This window comes from Saccopteryx leptura, chromosome 2, assembly GCF_036850995.1.
Source record: "Saccopteryx leptura isolate mSacLep1 chromosome 2, mSacLep1_pri_phased_curated, whole genome shotgun sequence".
In the NCBI taxonomy this organism is placed as follows: Eukaryota; Metazoa; Chordata; class Mammalia; order Chiroptera; family Emballonuridae; genus Saccopteryx; species Saccopteryx leptura.
The window spans coordinates 167,854,488-167,879,792 of NC_089504.1; the positions used below are offsets into that span (position 1 = coordinate 167,854,488).

The 25,305-nt window shown below is 42.2% G+C and overlaps 1 protein-coding gene across 4 annotated transcripts in view; it reads left to right on the plus strand.

The window, feature by feature from the left end:
• The window catches only part of MTUS2 (microtubule associated scaffold protein 2), a 771,916-nt gene that overhangs the window by 268,525 nt on the left and 478,086 nt on the right, over positions 1-25,305 (plus strand). For all 4 annotated transcript variants that reach the window (XM_066369276.1, XM_066369278.1, XM_066369279.1 and 1 more), the window contains exons 3-4: positions 1,099-3,602; positions 10,251-10,476. In XM_066369276.1, coding sequence (XP_066225373.1) covers positions 1,341-3,602; positions 10,251-10,476 — 2,488 coding nt within the window. In that variant the 5' untranslated portion in view covers positions 1,099-1,340. The remainder of the gene's footprint in view (positions 1-1,098; positions 3,603-10,250; positions 10,477-25,305) is intronic.

Genomic DNA, 25,305 nt, shown 5'->3' on the forward strand with positions numbered 1-25,305 from the left:
GTAGGGGGAACTCCTTGGAAAACTATTAAGCATCAGATAGGTTATAAGCACAGAAAAATCTCTAAATTCCTTCTGGACTTAGGACTTAATGAATAGATTTCTTTTTTCAAGATAATTTACCTCTAAGGCCACTGTTTATGACTTTCTGTGTCATGGATGTGAAGCATGTGAAAACCATACTCCTCACCCTGGGAAAAGCATCTCAGTGGGGAGAGCACAGTTGGTTGACATATTTGCATGTTTTGTTTACTCACATATTCTTGTATCATGTGTCTGAATTTTTATGATCATGTTCATATTGGGGGGAAAATTTATCACAGTTGACTGCCCTGGATTGAAGTCCAGACCCAGAAAAACCTATTGTTGCTGTTGACGATGGATGACTGTCTCCCGGTGGAGCCAGGGAGCAGCAGGGGTGTGGCGGGCCAGCGCAGGGAACGTCTGGCGTGTTAGCTTTGCCTCCTTCATTGAAGGTTTGGGATTTGAACTTCCTGTCTTGTGTGAGCTTTCTCTCTCCTTTTGGTTTCTGATTTTGTTTTTCTCTTCTTATTCTTAGGACAGCAACTCTTCATTTTATTTTTGCTCTGTGCTCTGTACAGTTCCAATATAAAGATATAATTTTTCTTTTGTAAGAAATAAAGTAACATGGAGTGTGGTACCGTGAATGCTCTGTTCCCCAGCAGTCTTCTATCCAGCATTTTTGGCAACTGTTGGTGACCCTTACCCAAGATAATGACGACTCCGGGGACTGCAGAATGGGGATTTCTAATTATGTCAGTTCTCCTGTATTAGCTGGTCGTCTTCTGTGAAGATCCACCCTTTTTAATCAGTGTCAGTATGGACTTGTTGGATTTTTAAAATTTGAATTTAAGATTTAATAGGTGCTGATATCCATTTCTAACAATAATCCTTTTAAGATTTCCATTTCCCCATGTTTGTCCAGCAAGAGCCCCAAGCTGAACGGTTTTTGAGAAATCTGTGGACTGAGTGAGTGAAATAATAGTATGAAAACGATGACTAACTCTGTGTTTACTGTGCCCTTTTCTCCCGAGAATCCCTTTGTCAATTTACTGTGATTTTATTTCTGTTTCTTTCTAGGTCTCATGGACTAATTGGTTGTCCTTCAGCACGCCCCTAAGAGAAAAGTCACCTTGCTGTATATCAAGACAAGGTTTGGTTTTACAACTGCTGTGAAAATGATTAAAAGCAGCTTCTCAGTGTGACATTGTCAGAGGGCAATGAGCAGCTTAAGAATTCCCTGTTGATCTGGTAGCAGCTGGAAGTAAGCCCCTTTCTGTCAGGGAGGAGCGCATGGCAACAGCCCCTACTGAAGGCCGAAGATGAGTGTTCCTTTGGCTTCTAAGAAATCATGTTACACTCAATTGCAGGACAACAGAAAGGGGGTGAAAAATAATAACGAGAGTCTACTAAATCTGGGGGATACAAACGCCAATCGAATCATGGTGGAGGTCAGTCCTTCTTCTGACGAGTCTCAGACATGTGACCTGACAGATGAAATTGGAAATGCGAATTCACGGGAGCCAGAGAATAGTACCCATTTCCATGCAGAGTTCCACCCTCTTCAGGGCTTTGGGAAGGGACTGCCAGCCGGCCCCAGCAGCCCGAAAGATTTAAAGTTTTATCCGATGAGTCGTGGGGAAGTCAGTGAAGAGCACGCAGCGCCCTTGCAGACCCCGCGGAGTGTCCAGGCACAGAGGGGCACAGCTGCCCTGCAGCCCTGGCGGAGTGTCCAGGCACCAAGTCCCGCAGGCTGGGAGAGGGCCACGGCCGAGGCCGGCCCAGATGACCTGGCTCCATGCGAGGCCGGAGCTCCCAGGCAAGCTCCCAAGAATAAACTGGTGAAGACCCTGGACACTGAGGAGCTGAGGCGGCATGAGCCGGTGGAGGAGGACACTGCTGCTGTAGCAGACCTGGTCACCAGGGAGCATGCCTGGACCCCGACCCTGCAGCCTGCGCAGCCTGCTCTGCCAGGCTCCCCTGGAACCCTGGGTCATGTGTCAGGGCGTAATGAGGGGCCTCAGAGGACAATGACAATCCACTCCTCAGGGGCCACTTTTCTTCCAGCTGATGTCACGTCTGAGGGAAAAAGTATGTGTCATCCTAGACCACCTACCTCAGCAACCAAGGAGACCACCTGCTTAGAGAGCCAGGTGGAGGGGGGATGTGTACCAGAAGGTAACGGTGCAAGTACACGACGTCCTGCTTGCCCAGAGCATGCTCTGGCCTCAGCGTCTGAGGAAGCCCCAGGCAAGGCAGAAGCGCAGTTAGGGCAGGGAAAGAGAGAGCCCAGGCTGGAGCTCAAATTTGTCCAGCCCTGGGCCACGCAGGAATTAGTGTCAGCCTGGGCCCAGCATCTGGGGTGTCCCCCAGAGGACAGTGGGTCACTCCAAGAGCGGAAGGAGCCCAGAAGGGAAGCACAGCAAGAAGCCACCACCAAGGCAGTCAGCAGTCTGCCCCACAGCTGTGTCCACCTGCTTGGCGTGGCAAGAGGCAGGAGTATGCAGGACAAGAGCGCCGTCCACCTGGCTGAGCAGGGGTCCCTGCAGACCACCCCCAAACCCAGCCCTGCTTCCTTGCGAGCTGCTGACAGCCAGCCCCCTGAAAAGATTTCACCAAGTGCAGCTAGGAGAGGGGGTGAAACTTCATCCAGCAGCAATTCAGCAATTCAGCCACATGATAGCCATGTGGCTTTAACTCCTAGAACCCCAACTGACAGCAGACCCTCAGATGTTAGTGAGGAGAAACAGGCGCTGAGCAGCGGGAGCAGGGCTAGTGCTATGGTTTTTACTTCAGGTTCTTTTGCTGGAGAGAGCAAACCTGGAGTCCTCAAGTTCCCTAACCCTCAAAGCAGCAGCTCTGAAGCAGGAGAAAGCAAAGAGGTCACTGCATCTGTTGCTGAAAATGGGGATCCTCTAGAAAATGCAGTTAAGACTGAAAGTTCCCCAGCAGGAATCGATCTTCTTCTCAGACTCCCAGCCCCTCTCCTCCCAGAGACAGCTGTGAGTGTGACTCGCCAGCTAGCACTACCCAGTGCCACCTTTCAAGACCTGAGCATGTTGAATGTGGATATGGGGTCACCTTCGTCTGTGCCCCCTCCCACTGATAGCCCCCAGTTGTTGAATATCTCCCCGAAAGTGCCCAACAAGAGCACCTGCTCCAGCGGGATCCCAAAGCCTATCTCCACACATGCTGAGGCCATACCTCCCTCACAGGGGGGGCTGCAGGACTACCAGGTTGAAACAGCAGAAGAAAGGACAGAGCCCAAGCCTATTATTTTGCCTAAGCCCAAGCACGTGAGGCCCAAGATCATCACTTACATCAGGAGAAACCCGCAAGCCCTCAGCCAGGGGGACACTTCGTTGGTCCCAGTAGGGCTTCCTTATGCTCCACCCACATGTAACATGCCTCTTCCCAAAGAGGAGAAGGTAGCAGGCGGTGACCTGAAGCCGGCTGCCAGCCTCTACGAGAAGTTCAAGTCAGACTTGCAGAAACCAAGGGCCTTCAGTCCTGGATTGATGGTGTCTGGGATCAAACCCCCAGGACACCATTTCAGTCAAATTAGTGAAAAGTTTTTACAGGAGGTAAGAGAATGTCACTGTGATATGATCTGTAAGTTGAACAACCTAAACTTTGTCACGTATTTTCAATGATTTTGAAAACAGAATATTCTCCCTTGGGAAACTGCAGATTTTGGTGGATACATTTGTATCAAAGTGGATGTTTTTAATAGAACAGGTTGTAGACAAATGGACAGTTTTGACTAGAAAAGTTTGGTCATTATAATGAGATGGGTCTACCATCTGAGGAGACCCATTTAAATTCCATGCGATATAATAAACATGAGGTTAGATATGCATACATTTAATTTGACTCACATGTTTAAATAAGTGAGCATAATTCTCTCTAAACCAGGCCAATAAGAAAAGAAATCAGAAATAAATACATTGTTCAGATTGTTCAGACTTCATCCTCTGAGGGGGATATTTCCCTTATGGGACAATTTCATATTCACTTATATAAAGAACGTAGTGAATAGAAAATAATGTGTTAAGCAGTTTTTTTTTCTTTTAAGTCAAAATAATAATTACAACTAACATTTAGTTGAGCACATACTATGCCCTGGGTCCATATAATATATTTAATCTTTGTTGGTCTTCAACAATCCTTATTCTGGTTCTCTGGAGGTTGCGATTGCTGTTTTGTTTTTATTATTGTATAGATGAAGGAACAGATGGGAGAGGTCTGGGTAACTCACCTAAGGCCATAGAACAAGGGTGGCACTGAGATGCTCTCCTAGGCCCTCGCTGTTCCCTCACGGTGCTACCCCTTTCTCAGAACCTGGGCGCTATGGCAAGGCATCCTCCAAGAGCTCATCCTTCCTGAGTTAGTCTCTTGAAGCAATCTCATGGCAGGTAGAGTGATTGATTATAGGGGAAGCTGACTCAGATGACCCCTCTCCCTAACACACTTCAGTTTCGCCCAGGCCATTCAGGACCCAGACTGGAGCCTGGTAGGGTGGCTCATTACCTCCTTACTGCCTCTCCTTCCCCCACTCTTCCTCCCTCCCTCTACTGCCTCAGGCCCTTTGCACTTCCCACTTCTTGGGATGCTTTTCTCCCAGATATCTGAATGACTGTCTTTACTTCTTTAGGTGTCTTTTCAAATGTCACTTCATTGGAGAGGCTGCCTTTCATCTGAGACCACTTTATCTAGTTTTTTTTTCTTAGCACGTATCTCCTCTGACGTACATACTTTTTGTTTGTTTGTTTGTTTGTTTTTCCTGCATTAATTGAATGTGAAGTCCTTAAGAATAGGGACTTTTTCTATTTTTTGTTCTCCACTATGACCCCAGAGTTCATAATAGTGCTTGGCATAAGTAAGTGCTCAGTAAATGTCCATTGATAACTGAATTATGAACTCATCTTTGTGGATCCAAACAGAAGCCATCCAAAGCTCCTTAGGAATAGAATGCTTGAGTCCAAAGTTGGACTCTAGCTTGATCGACTGTATGAACATTGTTGCAGACTGTATTGATCACAGTGGGAGGTGTCATCTCTGGCACAGAGCAAGCGATCAATCTATTCTCAGCAGCAGATCTTGACCAAGGCTGGCATTGAGCAGGTGTCCCAGCAAGCTGACTATCGCCCTACTACGGTGCCAGCCATCAGTGCCGAATCACATTGCAGGCTCCCTGTCCTCTGTGCCTGCTGGGGAGGTTTTCCCCACGTCTGTAGAAAGAGGACAATGACCCGGCAGTTCAGGCTTCTGTCTCTCTAGTAGGGACTCCACTCCCTGTGCAGGGCTGCATAGTGTCCTGTTTGAGGGCAGTGAGAGTGTGCCTAGGGAGTGCTGTCTCACTAACAATGGACAACTTGCTACTCTGGTTTATAGGTCAGTCTCTCAGCTTGGTTAATGTGAGTCTTCCTCAAACTTCCAATAATGTATTCCCCTGGGCTTCTGGGGCTCAGGTCAGGCTCTGACCCTGGGCTCTTCACTATGGCCCCTGAGAGGCAGTCGCATGACACTGCCCAGGGCTGTGGGTACCAGAGTTGGTTAAATGAATGAACCTTTTTCATCTCAAAATCACTGTAGAAGTCACCAATGCATACGAGGTGGGGCTCCCAATTGGGCATGGTGGAGTATCTCTTTGACAAGCACACCCTGGAAGACAGCGAAGTGAGAGCTAAGCCTGGGGCTGGCTTTCCCTGGCTGACTTCTCTGGTCACCCAGGCAGTGCATTTGTTTTGGGCTCCCCATTATCTTTTCTATACGTTCTACCAAAGCATCCAATTAAGTTTTTTTTTTGTTCCATTTCTCTAAACAAAGTAATTTGATACCTCTCCTCCCCCTCTCCCCAAAGAAAATCCCCTAGATATTTTTTCTTTGAAAAAAATTTATGAGAGAAACTTTGCTTGGAGATGTTGGCAAAAACTTACTGTCGGCAGTTCTTTTTCTGTGATCCTAATTTGTCTTTTGTGTATTTCTTTTCTGTATTCCTTCAGTTCCCTCTATAAATTAGACATAATTTCTATAGTCTGTGCACATTTCCCCCAAAATATTTTCTTTTCTTTTTTTTTAACAGACACAGAGAGAGAGAGTCAGAGAGAGGGATAGATAGGGACAGACAGGAATGGAGAGAGATGAGAAGCATCAATCATCAATTTTTCATTGCGACACTTTAGTTGTTCATTGATTGCTTTCTCATATGTGCCTTGACTGTGGGGCTACAGCAGACCAAGTAACCCCTTGCTCAAGCCAAAGACCTTGGGTCCAAGCTGGTGAGCTTTTGCTCAAACCAGATGAGCCCGCGCTCAAGCTGGCGACCTCAGGGTCTTGAACCTGGATCCTCCGCATCTCAGTCTGATGCTCTATCCACTGCACCACCGCCTGGTCAGGCTCCCCCAAAATATTTTCTCTAAACTTTATCCTTTACAAATTACCCCAAGTGTCAAGGAAATGGGGTAGTGGGAGTGTTTGTGTGGCGTTAATGGTTCAGAGGGGCTTGGAGAGAACCCGTTGGTATGGGGACAGCATCCTTTGTCAGCTTCTCTTTCAGGGTTTTCTGCCGTGTCATCAGAGCCCCTGAGGCCCAGCCCTGTTCTTAGGCTACAAGATAGAGCAGAGGTGCCCCAGAGATTGTGATGGGCTAATTTCTGTGACAAACATCATCTTTAATCAGAAGTGAGGGAAAGACAGGCCTATTGCCTTTTTTCCTGTCTCTTCAAATTGCTGTGGCTCAGCGAGTGTGTGTCCCTGGCCGGGCTTGGCATGGGGGATTGTGTTCCCAGCTCACCACAGGATGGCTTCAGGAAGTCTCCAGGAAAGGAACACGTTTCTGACCAATTGCCACAGAAATATTTTTCAATTGTTGAAGGGATAGTCTTACAATAACAACCCAAACTAGCCTCAGGCTACATCATCGTTATTGCCTATTAGCATGAGTGGGGTGGGGAGTCATGAGTGGGCGTTCCCCTGAGAGAGGCCAACACAGACATTAGCGCTCCCAGAAGCAGCCTTGAAGATAGTCTTGGGTCCAGTCATGCCAGGACGATAAAATCTACTTACTTTTTTGCTGATCCCTGCTTTTAGCTCTCCTGAGGTCTCAGGGACACTCTCTTTTACTGATGCCTTGGAGGGAGCCTTTAAATTTTGGTGCAGGGACGTGGGAAGACAGGAGCGGGGGTGAGAGGACAGAGGTTAGGTTGTGTGCTTGCAGTACACAGACACAGATGTGCAGTCTGGACTGTTCTTTCTTCCTGCTCCTTGGTGCCAACTTATCTCTGAAGAACACTGTGTTTGTAGGGTTCTGCAGAGAAATACAATATGGATACAGGTGTGTGTATGTGTGTATGTATGCGTGTATATATCTGTCTGTCTGGCTGTCTGTCTACCAGGACTTTAAGGAATTGGCAAATACAGGTATAAAGACTGGCAAGTCCAAAATCTGCAGGTTGGACTGCCAGGCTGGAGACCTAGGGGAAGAACTGATACTGCGTTCAAGTCCAAAAGCTGTCTGCTGGCAGAGTTCCCTCCTCTTTAAGGGAGTTCAGACTTTTTTTCTGAGGCCTGCAACTGATTGGATGAGACGCACCTACATTATGGAGGGCAATCTGCTTTATTCAAAATCTCTTGAATTAAATGCTGATCTCATCTGAGAAATACCTTCACAGAAATATCTAGAATAATCTCTGACCAAATATTTGGGTATGTTGGCCCAGCCAAGTTGACACAATTCACCATCACAAGCCCTCTCCCTGCAGCCATCCTGGTGGCTTCTCAGTGAAGCCTCCACATGTACCCCTCATCTTGCCTGCCCACGATCCCATAGGAAACAGGACAGTGCAAATACAAAGAGGTATAATCTAGTAACAACTTATTTATTTGTGTTGCTGTGATTGATTTTAGGAACTTGTTTGAAATCACAAGCATCCTTTAGTTTGCTTTCAAAATTATTTCTCTAAAAATATTCTATTAGAGATAGAGGAAAAGTACCCCTGGGGAGGGTCGCTGTGTTTCTGGCTGTGTCGTGATTCCTGTAGTGTCCTGTCGATAAAGATGAAAGAGAAGAGTGTGAAGCTGTTTGTAGATTCCCTTGTTTTATTGAAAATGCACAGATTAGGCATCTGAGACATGCTTTTCACCTTTGTTAAAATTTTTTATTTTACCAGAGACAAATTACCCAACAGAATGACAGGCATTGAAGTTACTGAAATCGTGATGATCACTTTCCAATAACACTATGTGGGTTTTAACCCCTGAAAACTATCCATTTTCCAAGAACTGAGTAATTACTGAGCTCAGCTTATTGCACTCCTAAAAACTTGACAGATGTGGGTTAGAAATGATTATAATTTCCTCATGTGAAAACCTGCTAAAAGCAGTGTGCAACAGCACCAAAATTTAGAAATGAAAATGAAAAAATAGAGGAAATATGAGTATAGTGTAAAAGTCAGTGTGATAGTAAGAGAATAAGTAGAGACTGGTAAAAATTTATCAGAGAGAAAATATGGAATGTAGTTTGCTATGGCCTGAATTCAATCTATCTACAATAGCAATCATGCATATTTTACAATGGGATTATGATAAAACTTTAAAGGCCTAATCTTTTGTTTCAATAACATCAATTTAAGGAGAACTGTATCTATTTCAACATTTAAGAGTATCAAATTAAGGGTTTATCTCTTCCAACAGCTTGGATCAAAGCTTTGTAGCTCCTATGAAAATATATTGTTAAATTCTTGTGATTCCTGAATATGTATGACACATAAAATATATTGTGATTAAGAAAAGAATTAATTAACATGTATTTTTTATGCATAGCCTCTGGCACTATTATTTTTTAAATTGAGAGAAAATAGATTATTAAGTTGTCTTTTTTTTTTGTAATTTTGACAGAGGCAGAGAGAATCAGAGAGAGGGACAGATAGGGACAGACAGGAAGAGAGATGAGAAGCATAAATTCTTCATTGCAGCATCTTAATTGTTCGTTGATTGCTCATTCACTGATTGCTTTCTCATATGTACCTTGACTGGGAGGTACAGCAGAGTGAGTGACCCCTTGCTCAAGCCAGCGACCTTGGGCTCAAACCAACAACCTTGCACTTCAACCCAGAGACCTTTGGGCTCAAGCCAGCGACCATGGGATCATATCTAAGATCCCACACTCAAGCCAGCAACCCTGCCCTCAAGCTGGTGAGACTGTGCTCAAGTTTAATGAGCCCACGTTCAAGCCAGAAACCTCGGGGTTTCAAACCTGGCTCCTTCGCATCCCAGTTCAAGGCTCTATCCACTGCACCACCACCCAGTCAGGATTTTGTTTTTCATTTTTAATATGAAGAAACACATAATATGAACAGGATTTGTGAGTCCAGAATCGCATATATGAAAAGTAACCATAGTTATAGTCTAGTCTCAACTGTTAACTATAGGAAAAAGTAACAGGAATGTAACGTTATTAAATTTAAGATAGACTAGAAGCATGACTTTTTTATTGAATACTTCAGTTATGTACAGACACTGATGCTGTGAATTCAGTAGCCAACAAGACCCTGCCCTAGAACTTTCACTGTGGTGATACTTTTTTAGATATTCCTGACAGCACCACCTTACTAGGGAAAACAGTTGGAGGAGATAAATCAGGCTTTCATTTTTAATGATGTAAATAGATTATAGAGGCCCCCAAAAGTACATTTTTTCCGTTAACTCTCCTTTCTTTCACATAGCCTTTTCTCTCTCATTAACAGTGCATATTTTATTTTCTAAGTAGCCTAGAAAAGACAACATAGATTGATAAAGTTCATTTGCTTATTATAAGACTGTGTTAACATAAAAATTGTGCCTTTTCTTCTTAGGAAAAATGAGGCTTTCATAATTCTATGAACAGTTGCAAATTCTTTCCCTGCTTCATTGACATTACTTATGGGTTAGCTAGTTTCACAAATTCCAATGATTTTTAGAAAAAAAAAAAGTCTTTTGGAGTGAGTTCTTTTTCCTTCCAGTGAAATGTAGATTTGCACGGTATTAGACCGGAGATGACCCACGAGGTCCTCCAGGGGTGCTGTCAGCTCAGAGCTGCAGACGCTGAGCCCAGCAGGTAAGGGATCAGGGCCAGGGCAACTGGGAGCTGCCAGCACCGTCATTGCTGGAGCTCGGTCTTCCACGCAGGGCAGCACTCCTCTTGGGATGCAGCATTCTCTGACGGAGCTTCCACTCATTTGTCGTTGTCGCAGGTCACAGAACGCCCTGGAAAGGAAGAATTTTGTTCTCCTCCCTTTGCGCACTATGAAGTCCCTCCCACTTTCTACCGCTCGGCCATGCTTCTTAAGCCCCAGCTTGGATTGGGCGCAATGTCCCGTTTACCGTCTGCAAAGAGCAGGATCCTGATAGCAAGTCAGAGGGCTTCAGCAAGTGCTATCCACCCACCTGGACCCAGTCTCTACAATTCCAATCCTGCAGGTAACCCATCCAGCAATGAATGCTTTTTCCTACTGCACTTTTAAATGGTAATTGTAGAAAATGTGGTAACTGTCTAAAATATGAATGCCTCTCACACTTTAAGTCTTTTTCTGTTCTTCCATCTGACATTTATCAAGACTCATCTATCTGCAACTGTCACCCTTTGTGTCACCCTTAAAATGATGACCCTTGCAAGCACCCCACACCCACTTCTTGTGGTTTCTTCCTTCTCCTAGTGTGTCCTGTATGCCAGGGTTCAGAATTTTTCCCTGTAAAGGTTCAGATAGTCAATACATTAGGCTCCTCGGCCATGCTGGTCTGTGTTGTAACTACGTGGCATGGAAGCAGCCACAGGCAAGACATGAGTGGACAGTGTGGCTGTGGGCCAGTGCAGTTTGGGTGCAGAAACTGTGGGCTGGTTGTGGCCTGTGGACAGCACTGACCATGCTCATTTTTTCTTATAGTTGTTCACAAATCTTTTTTTTTTCTAAGATTTTTTTTTTTTTACAGAGACAGAGAGAGAGTCAGAGAGAGGGACAGATAGGGACAGACAGACAGGAACGGAGAGAGATGAGAAGCATCAATCATCAGTTTTTCGTTGCGACACCTTAGTTGTTCATTGATTGCTTTCTCATATGTGCCTTGACTGTGGGGCTACAACAGACCGAGTAACCCCTTGCTCGAGCCAGCGACCTTGGGTCCAAGCTGGTGAGCTTTTGCTCAAACCAGATGAGCCCGCGCTCAAACTGGAGACCTCAGAGTCTCGAACCTGGGTCCTCCGCGTCCCAGTCCGATGCTCTATCCACTGCACCACCACCTGGTGAGGCTGTTCACAAATCTTAAATGCAGGATGGCCCTGCAATCTCTTCCAGGACCATCTTTTAAAGTTTTCAAAAAAAATTGAAAATTTTTTTTGAATGTAGAAAATAGTAAGGAGAAATTAATGCTACTTATATTTTAGCAACCAGCCAGAGTTAATATTATAGTATTTTTTTCTTTCAATGTTTTTTTCTCTATACTTTTTTCAGTAGCTGTAGTAACATTTCTATGCTTTTTGCTTTTTCCTGTGAATCTCATGTTGTAGGAATTTTCTATGCCATTAATGTTTCAAAACTGCTTAGTGGGCAGCTATTTAATAACGTAGTTTGCTCATCATTCCAACCAATTTTGGTACTTATTCTGTTTCAGAAGTTGTAAACTGAGCCCTGCCTTCATGCATCTTATGGTCTAATGGATGAAATCGACAGTGAAAACAAATATGCAATATAAATAGTGATAAATGTTTCCAAAAATTGCATCCTGAAGAGTTATATGTACGGGACACAGGTGCCTCAGGGGCAGTGTCTCTGAGGTTAGAAACATGGGTGACTGTGGGGAATGATAGCAGCGTTGATGTAACCAGTTACTGGCAGTGGGGTTCTCTTACTCTGTACTGTTTTCAGTAATGTTGCAATTTGGTAATGTGCGTGTGTGGTTTTCTTAAAGATTTTATTTGTTGATTTGAGGGAGAGAGAGAAAGGTGTGGGGGAGCATGAAACATCAACTATTATAGTTAAACATCAACTATTCTCATATATGCCTTGACTGGACAAGTCTGGGGTTTCAAACCAGCGACCTCAGCATTTCAGGTCTACGTTTTATCCCTGTACCACCACAGGTCAGGCATAATGCTATAATTCGAATCTTTGTATTTATTTATTTTGAAATTAAATTTAATGGAGTGACATTGATCAATAAGAGTACATAGGTTTCAGGTGAACATCTCTATAGCATCTGAACTGTTGATTGCATTGTGTACCTATCAGTCAGTCAAATCATTTTCCATTACCTTATAATTGTCCCTCTTTACTCTCCTCCCCTGGGTACCCATTTGACTTTTATTTATGTTCATGAGTCTCACGAAATATATATTTTTCTCTCTTTACTCCCCTCCCCCCTACCTCCCTCTCCTTGGTAACCACTTCACTTTTGTCTATGTCCATGAGTCTCAGTTTTATATCCCAGCTATGTGTGAAATCATATAGTCTTAGCTTTTTCTGATTTACTTATTTCACTTAGTATAATGTTCTCAAGGTCCATTCATGTTGTCATAAATGGCAATATGTCAACATTTCTTACAGCTGAGTAGTATTCCATTGTATATATGTACTGTATCTGCTTTATTCAATCTTCTGTTGAGGGACACTTTGGTTATTTTCATGTCTTGGCAACTCTGAATAATGCTGAGATGAACATTGGAGTCATGTGTATTTACATACCAATGTTTTCAAGTTTTTTGGGTAGATACCCTGTTAAGGGATTGCTGGATCATATGATAGTTCTATATTCTTAATTTTTTGAGGAACCACCATACTTTCTTCCAAATGGCTGTCCCAGTTTACACTCCCACCAACAGTGAATGAAGGTTCCTTTTTCTCCACAGCCTTTCCAACACTTGTTATTACCTGTCTTGTTGATAATAGCTAATCTAACAGGTATGAGGTGGTATCTCATTGTAGTTTTGATTTGCATTCTCAAATAGCTAATGAAGATGAGCATCTTTTCATATATCATTTGGCCACTTTTATGTTTTCTTAGGAAAATGTTCTGGTCAGGTCCTCCTCCCCCGTGTGTGTGTGTGTGTGTGTGTGTGTGTGTGTGTGTGTGTGTGTGTGTGACAGAGACAGAGAGAGGGACAGATAGGGACAGACAGGAAGAGAGAGAGATGAGAAGCATCAATTCTTTGTTGCAGCACCTTAGTTGTTCGTCGATTGCTTTCTCATATGTACCTTGACCGTGGGGCTACAGCAGACCGAGTGACCCCTCGCTGAAGCCAGCAACCTTGGGCTCAAGCTGGTGAGGCTTGCTCAAACCAGATGAGCCTGTGCTCAAGCTGGCGACCTCAGGGTTTCGAACCAGGGTCTTCCGCGTCCCAGTCCAACGCTCTATCCACTGCATCACCACCTGGTCAGGCTCCCTGTTTTTAATTGAATTGTTTGCTTGTTTGTTGTTGAACTTTGTGAGTTCTTTATATATCTATTTTGGACATTTGCCCATTATTGGATCTGTTGTTTGTGAATAGCAACTCCCATTTGGTGACTGTCTGTTTTGTTGTTGGTTTCTTCTGCTGTGTTTGTTTTCTTTCATGTTGTTTTCTTAAGATAGATTATTTCAAGTGAAATTAGAAGATAAAGCATATCTAAACTTTTTACAAGCTATTTTAGAAAACTTGTAACAATTATTTTTATAGTAGTGTTTCTTGAATGTGCTTCTCCTTGACATACCCTTGCCAGTATTAAATATTAGCTTTAGTGCCACCCCATTATTATCATTATTATTATTATTATTGCATTTCTTTTATTATTAGTGGAAGGGAAATTTTTTCTTCTCTTTGCCATTATATTTGTGAACTATCATTTACTGAGGTAATTATTGATAGTCTTAATGATTAATTTTTTTGACAATCATTTCTATGAAAGTCAAATTACTTTTTGATGATTCCCATGATACATGTATATTGTGGTGGACCTACCTGTTGTTATCAGAGCTGCTGCAAGTTCATTATGTGTTCACTCATTTAGCAATTATTCCTGAGGGACTTTGACATGTCAGCACTGTTCTAGGTGGGGAGAGGGGATAAAGCAGTGACAGCAAACAAAAATTATTGAGGCTGGGGAGCTTTTATTGTAGAATGGGTGGGGAGAAGACATTTTTTAGTAAGTACACAAATTACATGGTTTATTGGAAGAAATAGCTAGAATTGAAGACAATGAAACATTGGAGAAGGGGGATAGGAGAGGTGGGATGTGGAGGAGGAGGATGGCAATTTTAACTAAGGTGGTCAGAAAAGGCCTTCCTGAGAAGACGACTGCAAAGGAGGTGAAAGGGGGAACCATGTGGGTGTCCTGGTGGAGCACCCAGGCAGGGGAAGCAGCCCATGCAAAGGCCCTGAGGTGGCAGGAAGGCCAGGAGATGGGGCAGAGGGAATGGGTAGGAGAATGGTGAGGGTGTGATAAGGAGGTTATTGGCACTGGGGGGAGCTGCCTAAGGCCTGAGAGCAGTTGTGAGGATTTTACTCTCACTCTGAGTGAGAAAATCATGGGAGGGTTTGGCCCTGGGCAGCATGATGGACTTTTGTTAAACAGGATCTCTCTGAGTGCCATTTTGAGAGCTGTCTCTGAGGGGACAAAGGCTGAAGCAAGGACAACAGTGCTGCCGTGACTGGGCCGGGATACGAGCAGTGGGAAGGTCAGGCACATGGGGCCCTGGCTGACTGGACACGGGCTGGGAGAGGAAGAGACAGGGACAGTGCCTACAGGACTCTGGCCCCAAGCAAGTAGGAGGATGGAGGTGCCATTTTAAAACCGGGAGAAGTCGGTGTAAAGAGGATGGTGGGGGCTAATTTAGGGCATGGTCAGGTTGAAATGCCTTTACTCCTCCTATGGGAGAAAGCTCTGGGTCTAGGACAGGAGAGCTAAGGAGACAGGACCCAGCTGGAAGTGTTGGTCATCAGCAGATAGATGTATGTAAAGCCTTGATGTCCTATCACTGGTTGGCTGTTTCTCTCCAGCACCATTTCACCTTCACCATCACCTTCACCATCAACATCACTGTCACTATCACAGTCACTGTCATCTTCACCATCACGTTCACGTTCACCTTCACCTTCATCTTCACCACCACCATCACCTTTACCATCAACATTCACCTTCACCTTCACCTCACATTTGTCAGTGAGTTTTACATCTGATATAAAATTGAATTATGCACTTTTGAGATAGTATGAGATAACAAATGTTAACAGTTTTACTTTATGTACAACATTTGAAAAAACGTAAAATGAAAATCACAGCCCTGGCCAGTTGGCTCAGTGGTAGAGTGTCAGCCTGGCGTGCAGAAGTCCCGGGTTTGATTCCAGGCCAGGGCACACAGGAGAAGCACCCATCTGCTTCTCCACCCCTCCCTCTCTCCTTCCTCTCTGTCTCTCTCTTCCCCTCCCCCAGCCAAGGCTCCATTGGAGCAAAGTTGGCCCAGGCGCTGAGGCTGGCTCTATGGCCTCTGCCTCAGGTGCTAGAATGGCTCTGGTTGCAATAGAGTGATGTTCCAGATGGGCAGAGCATCCCCCCTGGTGGGCGTGCGGGTGGATCCTGGTCGGGCGCATGCAGGAGTCTGACTGCCTCCCCATTTCCAACTTCAGAAAAATACAAAAAAAAAAAAAAAAAAAAAGAAAGAAAAGAAAATCACTAAACATAAACTTAGTTGGGCTTCATCTTGCAAAAGTGAAGTTTCCAGCAAAGTGAGGCCTTTTAGAACAGGCCCCTTGCATGGATCCCAGGGAGGCTGTCTGCTCCTCTGGTGCTGGCTGGTTTGTGGGGAGGCTGATGCTTCTTCCAAATTCAGTTCAACTCTCAGAATAATCACTGGGAACCCGGCAAAGCCTGTGGTGTTGATGGCTATTACTCGTACAGTACCCTGAAGATGTGAAAACTGTTCTCAGTGCTGTTGGGGGGATGGCCTGGCATGGGCCCTGGGACAATGAAAAGTTCTTACTCCAGACATTGGGAAGCTCTGAGTGACGACGACTCCTCTGACTGGCTCCCGGGTGCCTAGCCGTGCCAGTGGGCCATTGCTTTGCCCACCCGTGGGCTTATCCCTGGCAGCAGAGCTCCCCTCCTTGGGCAGTATTACTAGAGTCCCCAAGATTCCAGGACCTGCTCTGGCAGTACTGCCCACTCACTCATTTTTTTCTTCCTGTAGAAATCCTTCCATTTTTCTTCATGTTTCCCTCACAGATAGTCCTTTTGTCCTCAAGCACTATTATCTTATTACTATCACAAGGTCCATTAAATGACAGCTAAAGAGGATGCCTGCAGCTGCGGGAGGGGACAGGTCACAGAACCATGGAGGAGGGGACAGGTCACAGGCTCACCTGGGGAATCTGTGCTTGATGCAGTGGGGTGGGCTCATGGGCCAGAGTCAGGGCTGTCTGGGCTGTTTTTCACCACACAACAGTAGGGGACAGGGCTGAATGATAAGCAGATACCTTTATAATAATCATTCTGTAAGACTGAGTGTCAAAAGACTCTGAGACACAGCAGCCCTACAGCTGTCCTCTTTATTTGTCTGGAGAGAAGCAAGTTAAAACAACAGCCTGTGCTCAGCACACAGCCTCAGGCCCCAGGGCTCCTCGTGGAGTGAAGCATGCTCTGAACCCAGCTCCGGGCCCTTCCTGCACGAACCTCATGCCGACAGCTCGACCAGGAGAACTTAGGAGAAGATGAGTGACAGTCAAAACCCCATCTCCCCTCGCCCCCTTCTCTCCTCACCAGCACACACTTGGCCCCAGCTGTGGGAGTCTTGGTCTCCAGGAAACATAGAACCTATTTTCTTCTGTGTTCAATGCCCTTCTTTTATTACCATTACACTTTTATTACTGTTATACTTCTTGTTTTTCCTTTTATCATAAAATTTTATGGAACTGTTTGCACCTGTTCTGGTCTAAGATGATGCAGAGAGACTGGTTCTTTCCCTTAGCAGCCCTGGGCCCTGGAGAGTTTCAGCACGGTCATTTTAAAAAGCTCGTTTCCACTACCAAGAGGATGTTAAGGAGTCCAGTCTATACCTGCTTTTTATAAAACAAGTGATCCAATCCCTAAGCATTTTAAAATTCTCACTCCCCATTTTCTCCTAGACTCTTATATCTTACAACTTTTTTGGAGCCCCCTTCTCTCTCTCCCAATTCTTAAATATCTCCCAGTAATGTGCCATCTCCTTTGATACCCACTCAGCCACCACCATAGGGGTTTTCTCAGCTCCTCATGCCCAGTACACAGGTACAACCACTGCTAGACCCAAAATGACCACCAGGCCTTTCTTCATGGCTCCTCCCCTTGTCCTGAGTTCCCTCAGAGAAAGGACAGAAAAGTGCTGGACTTCCTGTCTAGCTGCTTGCACAAGAAATATGTTCCAGGTAGAAGAAAGAGCACACACAAAGGCCCTGAGGTCAGAGTGAGCTTGGCTTGGTCAGAGTACAAAAGGATGGAGTAGGCATGGCTGGAGTAAGTGGGAGGTGAATAACAGGAGTGACGTAGGGACTTGATGACGTCCAGATCACAGAGGGGCTTAGGTGCCTTGGTAAGAAGTTTGGGTTTTAATGCAAGTGTGATGAGCAGCCCCTGAACATTGTAAACATGGTCTGTGCTTATTGAAGACTGCCTTAGGCCATTTGTGTAGAATGCAGAAGAGGTAAGTGTAGAGGTGGGGGATCGGTTGAGGGCTAGCACCCCATGCAGATGAGAAGTCCTAGGAGCTGGGAGAACAGAGGGAGAAAGGGATGGAGTTGTTGGGATATATTGTGGAGATAGAGTCAGTAGGTCTGGACATTGAGGGTGAGTGATGGAAAAAGAGGAGAGCCAATGAGGACTTCTGGAATTTGGCTTGAGGAACAGAGTGGGTGCTATTGGTTGAGATGAGCTGACTAGCCCAGGGAGTGGAAGAGAGAACAGGCCTGGGAGGAAGCAGAGAGGACTCTGGGTTGGGAGTTCTGTGGAGCCGCCTCGGAGGCAGTCCAACGTAGGAGCCAGGGGCTCTGGGAGAGTCAGGACTGGGGGTGGAAGGTTGGGTTCCCCAGATACTATTAAAGTCAAGGGAGTCCAGTACATATTTGAAAGAAGCTAAGAGAGTAGTTCTTGAAAGTTCTCATCCCAAGACAAAACCATTTTATTACTATGTGTGACAGATATTGACTAGACTTCGAATGGTGAACATTTTGCGATATACAGTATACAAATATTGTATTATTACATTGAACTCATGATACGGACATAATGTTTTGTCAATTATACCTCAATTATGAAAGAAAGTCAAGGGAGTGCAGCTTGGGAGCAGAAGGGGCCCTGGGATGGGGCCTGCATTCCAACCTCCATACAAAGAAGCCAGAAAGCAGCCGCTAGGAGAGGAGGGGATCCCAGGGGACAGTCATGTACAGAAAGCCAAAAGAAGAAAGGACCCCAGAGAAGCAAGGAGGGGTTGGTCATTTTGATGCTTCTGAGGAACTGGGTAGGTTGCGGACAGAGACAGCATCAGTGAATTTGACAACATGGAAGTCACTGGTTACCTTTACAAGAGCAATTTCAGTCGAGTGGTAGGGACAGAAGCCTGATTAGCCAGATAGACAAGAGAAAGCTGACACTCTAGTGTAGCTAGCTCAGGCCTCGGGAACGCCAGAGGTAGATAGCAGAAGTCTGGATGAGACTTACAGTTATTTCATGATCTGGAGAATGACAGTGACTTTGTTATGTTCAGGGTTTCTGGAAACTACTTGTGATAGTCTGGAATGAGTACACTAATGTGAAGAATTTCCCTGACAACTACCTTTCTTGGGTCTAAATATGACCCAAGCGGATAACAGCATTGTCATCTGTCCTCAAATGTGTTATGGCTTTCAAAAATTGATGAACTTTTCAGGGATTAATTGATAGTTTTATCTTATTGCTGTCAATATGTAAAACATTATCTAGGGTCATTTTTCTAGGACTATTTGCTCAGCTTTTAGGAAATCAAAATAGCTAAAAAGGGAAGGTCTAGATAAGGCCATGAAAATGGTCCAGACAAATGCAAATGAACAAAGCACCTGACTGGCTTTCTGCTACAGAATTTCAGCAGGTAAATAAAAGTTCCCACAGAATGCTGTTGTCCTACACAATGAAAGATGTCTTTTGCAAGACTGTGGGAAGAAAAGTGACAGCCAGGCTTTACTAAGAGTAATGACTTGTTTTAGGCTGAGCTTGTATACAAAATTATTTTGACAACCAAAGACTGGTGATAATGAAGATGATAATTTTAATTGCAGTGACTATTATGAAAATATTTTATCACACCTGCAAGCAAACTTGCAAGGTAGATTTTATTTTCTCCTCTTTCTCTGTTTTATAGGTAAGGAAATTATTTTACAAAGAGGTGAGTAAGTAACATTACTCAGGGTGAGTAAGTAACATTCACAGGGTCACAAATCTAGTACTTCAGTAGAATAGTGCCCACACCCAGATCTGCGTGGTTGTTCACGTTCATCAGTAGGACGACAGAGCGTTGCCTTTCAGCTGCACAGGGCGGCCCGGTTCACTCTTTCTCCAGGCAAATGGGCAGGATCCAGTTTGGGGAGGTTTGGATGTCAAGTTAATATACCTTTATATAAACCTTTGTAGCCACAATGATGATATAGAACCTTTCCAGTACCCCCCACACACATTTTCCTTTCTCACTTTCCCGACAATCCCCACCACAGACAAATATTGATGTGCTTTCTATCATTGTAGATTACATGTCCTAGACTTTCATTTAAATGGAATCACATAGTATGTGCTCCTTTTGTACATGGCTCTGACACTCAGCATGATGTTTGGAGATCTACTGCAAAGACGTCTGCATCTCTACTTCATTTCTCTCATTGCTGGGTGTTGGGTGATGAAGGTACCGTAGTTTGATAATCCATCTACCTGTTGATGCACATTTCAGTTTGGGGTTGTAACTAATGAATGTGAATATGAACATTCATATAGATCTTTTTGTGGACATATAGTTTCATTTCATTTAGGCAAAAACACCTAGAAGTGGAATTTTTCGAGGTGTTAAGGTCAGTGTGGATTTGATTTTAAATGAAACTGCCAAACTATTTTCCAAATTGGTTTTTCTGTCTTGTAGTCTATGCAATTTCTAGTGGCTTTATATCCTTACCAATATCTGGCATTGTTAATCCTTTTAATATCAGCCATTCTAGTGGGCATGCAGTTATATAAAACTATAATGTTTTAATTTGAATTTCACTAATGACTAATGATGTTGAATATCTCTTTTTATGTTTATTTGCATTCCTATATCTTTTTTTTGGTGAAGTGCCTTTTCAAATCTTTTGACCATTTAAAATATCTGTTTTCTTATTTGGTTGTAAAAGGTCTTTATAGATTCTGAATACAGATTTTCTTTTAGACAAATCTTTTGAAAATATTTTCTTCTATTGTTTGTCTTAACTTTTTACTTTCTTAATAGTGTTTTCCAAATGTAGGCTTTTAATTTTGATAAATTTTAGTTTAGATTTTTCTTTTGTTTTATGATTTTTGTTTTCTACCTAAGAAACTTTGCTTAACCCAAGGTCTCAAAGATTTCTTTCTATATTTTATAGAAGTTCCATAGTTTTATTTCTTATATCTAGATCTGTTAATTTTTGTATGTGGTGTGAGGTATGGGTTAAGGTTCATTTTTTGCACATAGTGTCATATTGTTCCAATTCCAGTTCTTGAAAATGCTGTTCTTTTTCCACTGAAAATGAACTGACCAAGTCGAGTCTTCATCTGTCACCATTTGAGTTGGGGGTGAACACACAATACAGAATACAGAGGTGTGTTGTAGAAATGTGCATCTGAAACTTGTTTAAAAATTATGTTAACCATTGTCACCCCCATAAATTCAATTAAAAATTAAAAAAATAAAATGAAATGACCACATAAATGTAATTCTATTTCTGGATTCTACATTGTGTTGCATTGATCTAACTGTCTCTTTATGCTAATACCACATTCTCTGGAATACTATAAATTTGTAGTAAACCTTGAAATCAGGTTCATAAATGTTACAACTTGTTATTCTGTTTCAAAATTGTTTAATTATTCTAATTGTCTGAACTTTTATACATATTTTAGAATCAGCTTCTAAATTTCTATAAAAAAATTATATATATGGCAATGATTGTTAATTTAGAAAGAACTGAGATTTTTACAGTGGTAAGATTTCCAATATATAAACATAGCATACCTCTCAATTTATTGGGCCTTCTTTAATTTTTCTTAGCTGATTTTCTAGTTTAATGTAGATATTTTGTACATAAACATTTTTTTGTATTCATAGTGTTCTTTTCAAAGGCCTAGAAGTGGAAGCACCCCAAGTGCCCACTGATGTATGAGTGGACATACAGAAGTGGCACAAACACACACACACACACACACACACACACACACACTGGGATCTTATTCAGCCTTAAAAAGGAAGGAATTTTTTAAATTTATTTTTTATTAATTTTAATGCAGTGACATTGATAAATCAGGGTACATATGTTCAGAGAAAACATCTCCAGATTATTTTGACATTTGATTATATTGCATACCCCTCACCCAAAGTCAAATTGTCTTCCGTCACCTTCCATCTGGTTTTCTTTGTGCCCCTCCCCTTCCCCCACCCCCTCTCTCTCCTTTCTCTCCCCCTCCCAAACCACCCCACCCCACCCCACCTCTGTTACAATCACATTCTTGTCCATGTCTCTGAGTCTCATTTTTATGTCCCATCTATGTATGGATTTATATAGTTCTTAGTTTTTTTCTGATTTACTTATTAACTTATAAGTTATCAAGGTCCATTCATGTTATTGTAAATAATCCAATGTCATCATTTTTTATAGCTGAGTAGTATTCCACAGTATATATATACCAAAGCTTTTTAATCCACTCATCCATTGACGGACAATTGGGCTGTTTCTAGATCTTTGCTATTGTGAACTGCTACCATAAACATGGGGATGCATTTCTCTTTTTGGAACAGTTCTATGGTGTTCTTAGGGTATATTCCAGAAGTGGGATAGGTGGGTCAAAAGGCAGTTCGATTTTTAATTTTTTGAGGAATCTCCATACTGTTTTCCACAGTGTCTGCACCAGTCTGCATTCCCACCAGCAGTGCAGGAGGGTTCCCTTTTCTCCACATCCTCACCAGCACTTACTATGTGTTGTTCTGTTGATGAGCGCCATTCTGACTGGTGTGAGGTGATATCTCATTGCGGTTTTAATTTGCATTTCTCTAATGATTAGTGATATTGAGCATTTTTTCATATGCCTAGTGGCCATCTGTATGTCCTTTTTGGAGAAGTGTCTATTCATTTCTTTCGCCCATTTTTTGATTGGATTGTTTGTCTTCCTGATGTTGAGATTTACAAGTTCTTTATACATTTTGGTTATTAACCCCTTATCAGACGTATTGTCAAATATGTTCTTCCATTGTGTAGTTTGTCTTTTTATTCTGTTCTTATTGTCTTTGGCTGTACAAAAGCTTTTTAGTTTGATATAGTCCCATTTGTTTATTCTGTCTTTTATTTCGCTTGCCCGTGGAGAAAAATCGGCAAATATATTGCTCCGAGAGATGTTGGAGAGCTTACTGCCTATGTTTTCTTCTAAGATGCATATGGTTTCATGACTTACATTTAAGTCTTTTATCCATTTTGAGTTTATTTTTGTGAATGGTGTAAGTTGGTAGTCTAGTTTCATTTTTTTGCAGGTAGCTGTCCAATTTTCCCAACACCATTTATTAAAGAGGCAGTCTTTACTCCATTGTATGCCCTTACCTCCTTTGTCAAATATCAGTTGTCCATAGAGCTGTGGGTTTATTTGTGGGTTCTCTGTTCTGTTCCATTGATCTATATTCCTGTTCTTATGCCAGTACTAGGCTGTTTTGAGTACAATGGCCTTGTAGTATAACTTGATATTAGGAAGTATGATACCTACCACTTTATTCTTTTTTAAGATTGCTGAGGCTATTCGTGTTCTTTTTTGGTTCCATATAAATTTTTGGAATATTTTTTCTATATCTTTGAAATATGTCATTGGTATTTTAATTGGTATTGCATTGAATTTATAAATTGCTTTGGGTAATATAGACATTTTAATGATGTTTATTCTTCCTAACCATGAGCACTATATATGCTTCCACTTGTTTGTATCTTCCTTGATTTCTTTTTACCAATGTTTTATAATTTTCCGAGTATAAGTCTTTAGTCTCCTTGGTTAAATATACTCCTAGGTAAATTTTTTTATTTTTTTGGTTGTAATAGTGAAGGGGATTGTTTCCTTAATTTCTGAGTGTTCATTGTTGGTGTATAAAAATGCCTCTGATTTCTGAGTATTAATTTTATATCCTGCCACCCTGCAGAATTTATTTTCAGGTCCAGTAGTTTTTTTGACTGAGACTTTAGGGTTTCCTATATACAATGTCATATCATCTGCAAATAATGATAGTTTTACTTCTTCTTTTCCAACTTGAATGCCTTTTATTTCTTCTTCTTGTCTGATTGCTGTGGCTAGGACTTCTAAGATTATATTGAATAAGAGTGGTGAAAGGGGGCACCCCTGCCTTGTTCCTGATCTTAAGGAGATTGCTTTTAATTTTTGCCCATTGAGTATGATGTTGGCTGTGGGTTTGTCATAGATGGCTTTTGTCATGTTGTGGTATGTTCCCTGTATTCCCACTTTGTTGAGAGTTTTGATCATAAATGGGTGCTGGATTTTATCAAATGCTTTTTCTGCATCTGTTGAAATTATCATGTGGTGTTTCTCCTTCTTTTTGTTTATGGGATGAATCACATTGATTGATTTGCGAATATTTTACCAGCCTTGCCTCCCCAGAATAAATCCCACTTGATCATGGTGTATGATTTTTTCCATATATTGTTGGAACCGGTTTGCTAATATTTTGTTGAGGATTTTAGCATCTATATTCATCAGAGATATTGGACTATAATTTTCTTTCTTTGTGTTGTCTTTGCCTGGTTTTGGAATCAGAATTATGCTCGCCTCATAAAAGGAGCTTGGAAGTGTTCCTTCCTCTTGAATTTTTTGAAATAGCTTGAGAAGGATAGGAGTTAGTTCTTCTTTGAATATTTGGTAGAATTCACTTTTGAAGCCATCGGGCCCAGGACTTTTCTTTGTTGGGAGTTTTTTGATAACTGTTTTGATATCATTTGGTGTAATCGGTCTGTTTAGGTTTTCTGATTCTACCAGATTGATTTTTGGAAGATTGTATGTTTCACGAATTTGTCCATTTTATCTAGGTCGTCTAGTTTTTTGGCATACAGTTCTTCATTCTATTTTCTTACAATATTTTGTATTTCTGTTGTGTCAGTTGTTATTTCTCCACTCTCATTTCTAATTTTATTTATTTGAGTCCTCTCTCTTTTTTTCTTGGTGAGTCTAAAGGTTCGTTGATCTTGTTTACCTTTTCAAAGAACCAGCTCCTTGTTTCATTGATCCTCTGTATTGAATTTTAGCCTCTATGTCATTTATTTCTGCTCTGATCTTTATTATTCTCTTCCTTTTACTACATTTGGACTTTACTTGCTGTTCTTTTTCTAGTTCTTTTAGATGCAGGGTTAAGTTGTTTATTTGAGCTTTTCCTAGCTTCTAAAAGTGTGCCTGTAGTGCTATGATCTTCCCTCTCAGTACTGCTTTTGCTGTGTCTCATAAAATTTGAGTTGTTGTATGCTCATTATCATTCATTTCTAGAAATTTTTAAATTTCTTCTTTGATCTTATTCTTAATCCATTCGTTATTTAACAACCTCCTATTTAGTTTTCATGTGTTTGAGAATTTTTGAGTTTTTCTGTAGTGGTTTCTAGTTTCATGCCATTGTGTTCAGAGAAAGTGCTTGATATGATTTCAATCTTTTTAAATTTGTTGAAACCGTTTTTGTGCTTTAACATGTGGTCTATCCTAGAGAATGTACCATGAGCACTGGAAAAGAATGTATATTCTGCTGCTGCTTTAGGGTGAAAGGTTCTGAAGATATCTATTAAATCCAGTTGATTTAATGTATCCTTTAAGTCTGCTGTTTCTTTGTTAATTTTCTTTTTTGAGAATCTATCTAGTGATGTTAGTGGGGTATTGAAATCCCCTACTATTATAGTATTGCTGTTGATCTCGCCCTTTATATTCATCAACATCCGCTTCATACATTTAGGTGCTCTTATATTAGGTGCGTAGTTATTTATAATAGTTATATCTTCCTGTTAGATTGCTCCCTTTATCATTATGTAGTGATCTT